This window comes from Odontomachus brunneus, unplaced genomic scaffold (genome assembly GCF_010583005.1).
Source record: "Odontomachus brunneus isolate Ranch 3 - 2012 unplaced genomic scaffold, Obru_v1 Obru_scaffold_071, whole genome shotgun sequence".
NCBI classification, from domain to species: domain Eukaryota; kingdom Metazoa; phylum Arthropoda; class Insecta; order Hymenoptera; family Formicidae; genus Odontomachus; species Odontomachus brunneus.
In genome coordinates, this window is record NW_022639521.1 from 198,384 (window position 1) to 205,370 (window position 6,987).

General features: G+C 33.6%; 1 protein-coding gene across 4 annotated transcripts in view; it reads right to left on the reverse strand.

The window, feature by feature from the left end:
* Positions 1 to 6,987, reverse strand: part of LOC116846857 (zinc finger protein 865-like) — a 132,387-nt gene that overhangs the window by 68,095 nt on the left and 57,305 nt on the right. For all 4 annotated transcript variants that reach the window (XM_032821211.1, XM_032821213.1, XM_032821212.1 and 1 more), the window contains exon 3: positions 111 to 203. In XM_032821211.1, the coding sequence (XP_032677102.1) occupies positions 111 to 203 (93 nt within the window). The remainder of the gene's footprint in view (positions 1 to 110; positions 204 to 6,987) is intronic.

Genomic DNA, 6,987 nt, shown 5'->3' on the forward strand with positions numbered 1-6,987 from the left:
TGTATATATAAATATATAAATATACATATATAAATAGACATATGTATATATATATGTATATGTATATATATGTAAATATAAATGTTTCGCAGAGGAAAGAGAGAACTCACCGGATCTGGCGGAAGTCTGTAATCTGTGGATATCTCGCTGCTCGCGCTCCGCTCCTCGGCCGACCTTTCCCAGTCCATCTCTTTTTTCAGGGACTGTAAAGGAAGAGAGAGCGCATCGGGGTTACATCGAGGTAATAAATACACAATGAACGAGACGGCGGCGATATCGAGATCGCGGGGTACACCGCGGTGCTATCGACAGTCGCGTCGGAATTATCATCGGTTTTCCCTCTTGCATATTAATCGCGACGTTGGTTATCAATGTTTCAAGCCGAACCGATAGCGCAAAGAGACGCGGCCTCGGCTTCGCCGGAGACGCGATGAAATTGTCGAAACAGGCGTGTCGATTAGGATCTCCCCTCGCGAGACAGTATCATTTTTGTTGCCCTACAATTTTGTGCTTACCTGCAACCTCTGTATTATAACATTGCTTGCTCGGAATTAATTGAGTTAGCTCAATACACCACTTAGAACTCTAAGACGATTCCTTCTGTTTTTTTGCGCATCGTACACGCTATACAGGATATCCCAGACTCTTTCCCGCAATTTCTGTAGGAACGTAGAACGGATTGAGGTGAAAAGTCCCATACCGTTTTGCAATATTCGCAATAAATCTCGAGATATTAATTAACCCTTTAAATCATAGTGTATCATATATAATACACCTTTTTTAAAGCAGTTTTTACGAATTTAAACTAATTTGTAGAGACTTCGAGGCGGTAAATGTGGATCCATTGTGAAGCTTAGATGTTCCTCTAACAGAATCATCTGCATAGAATATTAAATTTTGCAAATTTAATTATTCATAAACAAATTAATGTAAAGAAATGGTATTTTTTTTATAAATTCATTTGTCAAAAATATTGCAAAGTAGTCCTATAGAAAAAATGGCTTGGTTGATGCTTTTTAAGCTGTAGATGATAACGCAATCTCAAAAATATTAAAATTCAAGATGGCAAACTCAATATGGCGAGCTAAAATACCAACAATCGGGATAAGTCATATTTCTTTCCGTAAATGAGTGAAGTTAAGTCTGTTATAGCTTGAATTTCAAAAAAGAGATTTTGAATTCGTGATCAGCGACGCTAAAAATCCTCGGATACCAATTTTCATGGAAATCGAAGAAATTTTAAAATTGTTGTCCACCACATTACATAGATCTCCGCCATCTTAAAATTTCAAAAACTGACTTTAAATTTATAATTAGCGACCCCAAAAACCTCCAGATACCGATTGAACAAAGGAAAAGGTTGTGTAGAACAATTAGTAACTTAAAAGGTTAAAAAAGATTAACCGGTTCACTGGTAATCACACATATATGTGTAGAAAAAAAAAGTGCCACAACTGATAAGCACACATATATGTGTTCGCTGTATTTCTCTGCCAGTTTTGCATGAAATGGATTTGCATGAAACTTGCTACCCTCATGTTTTTTGGATCGCTGATTAAGAATCCAAGGTCAAATTTAAGAAATTTAAAATGACGGATCCAATATGACGGCTTCAAGTGACTAACTTTGATATTCTATTACAGATACAAACTCGATATGATATTCGGTATGATTCCATGAATACTCCGTTCCCTAATAACACAAATTGACGTCTAGGAGACATTCAGAGTATGTTCTGAGAACGTGGGGATGTTTTTACGTCCTCAGGAAATCTATGGGACTCCTGTGGGATTTGACGTCCCCAAGAGATTTTGTGCTGTATGGGTTATTAGCTAGTGAAATATTATGAATTTTATATTATAAATTATAAAATGAAACAATATAAAAATATATTCAGAATTGACTTTAGAGAAAATTTGACCCTGGAAATATAATGAACGATATAAAGGATATTAGTTTTGGGTGCATAAGGTAAAAGTACCGGTAACGGGACAAATTTGACGTCGAATTCGTAATCAGTTACCCAAAAAACCTCTTATTAGATAAGCTTTCATGTAAAATGCGGAATTTTTTGTTCTCACCAGTTTTGGTACGAAACGTTGGTTCCGAGTTCACCAGTGAACCGTTTAATGAAGACAATATGGTAGATGAATTGTAGTGGCGCCGTCTGCCGTTGTGTACTTATACATTAGGTCAAACTGAACAAAAAAGTCCTCTACCATTTTACAAATGACCACATAGATTTTTAGATATTAATTAAAGATTTGTGCATAATCGTGTACAATCATGTAACAATTGTTTTCATTAATAACTAAAAATCTACGTGATTATTTGCAAGATAATCACGATTTTGTTCAATTTGGCCTAATATACAGGTACACAACAGCACTGCCGTGCTAAGGAAAAAAGTGGTTAACTACATTTGCCTTCAAACTGAGAAAATCGACGAAAACTGTTTGCTTAAAGAATCGTAATGGAGTAAGTAAATCTCTATGAATACAAAAGCATGTATTAGGTAAATCGGGTATGCTTTTTGTATTCTGCAATAAAAAATTAATTTTTTAAATATTTACTACTAGAAAATGTATTTAAGGTTCTTGCTTTTTGAAAATATAAGAGACAAAAAGTCGCAAAATGACTTAATAGTTTTCAACATAAGAAAATCGTAACTACGAAAAGCTTCTCTTTTGTAATAAGGACTATACTTTACCAATGCTTTTGCCAGAGAAGAAAGCATTAATGGATGTTGTGGTCTTTTTCACGTGTATTTTTGTGACGTATTGGACGTACAATTTTTTTGTCAATTACGGTTTCTTTTCTGGCTATTTTGTCATATTCGAGACTTTTACCTAAAGTTTAACCCTTAACCCGTTTTTATTTCAATAAATAATAATAATTTTAAGTTTTTGTTAATACAGTTAGACGTAGTTCTTTGTCACGAATATATTAATATAGAAAATTCATTTTTCTTAAAAATGTGACTTAACCACTTTTTTCCTTGGCACAGCAGAACACACATCGACATTACAGCTGATCCACCATGTCGTACATGATTATTATCAATCTTCTTTAATTAATATCTCGACTATTATTGCGAATATCATAAACCGGCATAGGACTTTTATGTTTATCTCAATACGTTCTACGTTCTCACAAAAATTGCGAAGAAGAGTCTGAGCGGGACGTCCTGGGATATTCCAGCTTAATCTTTCGATTCCTATATTTCCAATTTCCCAGACATAAGTTCTCAAAAGATGCGAATGAATAAGTTATATCAAGACTCAAATAAATAAGTTATATCTTCTTGAAAATTGTATAAAGTATGCATTTATTTGTCTCAAACAAAAGCTTATAACTTAAAAATCAATTAGAAAAATCCGTAAAAATTATCCAAATTTTCTGATAGAATTATTCTAAAAAAATCATTTATGGGGCGAATGGCTCGCCCCGCTTGGAAGTCGAAAGGTTAAATAGACTCTGTATAGTTATGAATTTATGCTCTGACCTTTTGAATTTTTTCATATTTTTATCTGCTTTTAGGCGCTCTACGAGAGCTGTATGATAAGTATCCGTGTGTACTGATGGCGTCACTGACTCAAAGTTTGTATACTATCGTTTTAACGCCATCTTTCGAACGATGCCAGTCAAAATTTCAGACAGATTTATCGAGTAGTTTTGTTTTGATAACTGTTGAAAGTGCACGAGTTTGTGTTTGTTTGCAACCATGGAAAAAGAGCAATATCAGTCAGTGATTCGATTCCTTTTTTTGAATGGGAAGACGTGTGAGGAAATCAAAGTGAAGTTGCATGCCGTTTATAAGGACCATGCACCTTCGATGACTACCATTAGACATTGGTTCAATGAATTCAAGAGTGGCCGAATATCCATTTTTGATGAAGAGCGCCCAGGTCGTCCGATTGAGGTGACTACGGAGGATATGTTCACTTGGCGAACCTACTCCAAAGAGGGCAAAAACGGTTCCATCGGCCGGAAAGATCATGGCCACTGTTTTTTGGAATTCGCGAGACATCATTTTCACCGACTATTTGGAGAAAGGAAGGACAATCACGGGGCAGTACTATGCTGATTTATTCGACGCTGAATTGAAGAGAAAACGGCCCCATTTGGCGAAGAAAAAAGTGCTCTTTCATCATGACAACGCATCAGCTCATTTGTCCGCAATCGCCACAGCAAAACTGGTCAAATTACGCTACGAATTGCTGTCTCATCCACCCTATTCTCCAGATTTGGCCCCCTGCGATTTCTATTTATTTTCAAACATGAAAAAATGGCTTGGCGGAAAGCGGTTCACATCAAACGAGGAAGTCATCGCCGAAACAGAGGCCTATTTTGCGGAGTTCGACAAATCATATCTTTTGGATGGTATAAAAACGTTGGAATATCGCTGGATTAAGTGTATCGAGCTGAAAGGAGACTATGTTGAAAAATAAGTAAAAAAAATTTTTTAAATGCGTTTCCTTCCCTAACATAGGTACTTATCATACAGCCCTTGTATATCGTGAAATATTGATGAATTACAGCTTTGAATGTGATTATTCCTTGTTTTTCTGTCACTGCTATCTGTCTGCGATATTATACTACTCTACTATTTATTAAAGGGTGATCCCGTAAATAAAGGATATTATTTTTATCATTATTTAGGATATTATTTTTGTGTTAGAAAACTCAGGACTTTGCCTTCGCACGCGCGGAAACGCGCAGGGACGACTCGTTATCACGTTACGAAACTTTATCGGATTCTCGACTCGTGTCTACGTCGACACGGTCGACATTTTCCCCGACCTATCTCAGCATGCATAACATTCGTCTTCAAGGCAGGCGCGTCGACTAATTTGGAGTTTAAGTTAAATCGCACGGCACATTGGTGTAGTCGAGAATAACCGACAGAATCAGACGTATCCATGAACGGGATATTCGAACGAACGAATGGTTAGAAGTGAGAATAATGCGCTACACTATCGCGCCATCATGTTATCCTTGTATGTCGCAATACCGATCTATTATTATCATCGTTGCTATTAATCGATCAAATGGTACGAATTAATTGTGATCTCGAGGTTCTTGTTTATCTTTGTTCCAGAAAGGCGTTTTCCAACATTTGACGAATGATTAGGATAAAGAACTACAGCAACACTATAATTTACACACAAGTGTAACATTCACATTAAACATTCTCAATTCTTTCATTAAACATTCTTATGTATGAAACGTTTACTTCTATCTTATACTTAACTCATTGTTTTTTATCATCTCGATAGACAGTACGATGTTAGACTGAGAAGTGAGGTAAATGTTTCAATCTCTGAACGGTTGAAAGTGCTAAGATAGAAAAGATAGAAGTTACACAGGGTGTTTTTTAAGTATTGTCTAATATTTCAGAAGTTGATTTTTGAGGTTATTTTATGAAAATTCATATGATTTCGATAACTTGTAAAAATACAGTGTTCAAAATTCTGTGAAATTTTCATTTTTCTCTTAATAGCTGCTAAACAAGAAAAGTTAGCAGGATATTATATTGCTTTTCGATTTATAATCGTTTCATAGGAAATCAATGATGTATGGGTTTAAGTAGTGCGTATGTAATACATAAGATAGTAGCAGGAAGGGCCACGAGATAAGATGCTACGTTTCCCAGAGATTTTCGAAGTTACAATTTATCTGACAACTAAATATTGTGATTGACTGTACAGACATAATAAAGAAAACTTTTATCTGTATTTTTACATCAGCAATGATTTTGTAAACCGCATATATTATTGTGTAATAATTGAAATACGAACATGCTGCAATATGACCTATCAAATTGGCTGGCAGCCTTGAGTAAGAAGGTCACATGCAAATTACGTAAATTACCTTTTCTTTTAAAAAATATGTTATTCTTTTGAGTTATTTTATGATAGGCAAATTATTTTTTTACTTCGAGAAAAGTAAATACATATTTCTAACAGTCAGAGAATATAGTAATTTTTGTTTTTTATTTATATTAGTGTAAGACCATCATTGCTCACTCATTCATATACACAGTTTTAATTATTTTATATAAATGAAAATTACTTTTATCATATTCTTCATTATAATTAATAATATGTCACTTAAATTTATTTACTCATGGTAGAGAATATTAAGACAAAATATCGAAATGCTTCTGAAATGTATTCAGCAGCAAATCAATTTTTTCTTCATTTTAACTATACTATTATTCCGATTTTAATGAGAAACTCCGGGAAAAATATCTATGATCTAAAATAAACATTTTGCGACTTCGTTTCCACTGTTTTTCTTACAATAAATACATAATCAAAACATATGGCTGATATAATCCTAGGATTAATTAAATTTAATTAAATTTGGTCTCATTATCGCTGCGAACTTCAATACGTCAATGAATGGAACCAAAACTTTTAACAAATTTTTATTATTTTAACAATTTCCTACAAAAAGGAATAGTCTTGGTAAATTTCGATAAAATTAATAGTTTAAGAAAAAAAATTTGTATATGCGCTTCTGAATATTTTATTTTTGATACTGTATCTCTGAAACAAGACCTTGAGACCGTAAGTCAATGTAAAATTTTTCTCACAAAATGAACTCAAGAATCGACTTCTAAAATATTGAGTAAAAAAAATATTGGGTAGAAAAAAAGAAAGAATCAACTCTTGAAATATTTTAGAAATATTTGTATAAAACCTGGTCATAAAAAATTTTCTTAAGTATTTAATATTTTCCGATAATGAGAGTAAATTAATCGGATATTGGTTTAATCAAACAGTTCTATACAAACAATGTACTGGTTGGCGAATATCTATATTGCACATTTTTAATCGATTTAATAATAAATTAAAATTATCCTCTGCACTTCATCTTAACTGGTCAAAAAATAATCTTATTTATTCTTAAATAATAAATTTCAATTAATTTTATAAATATTATTTTTTATTAGAAAGCGCGTGTATTCCCCCCCCCCCC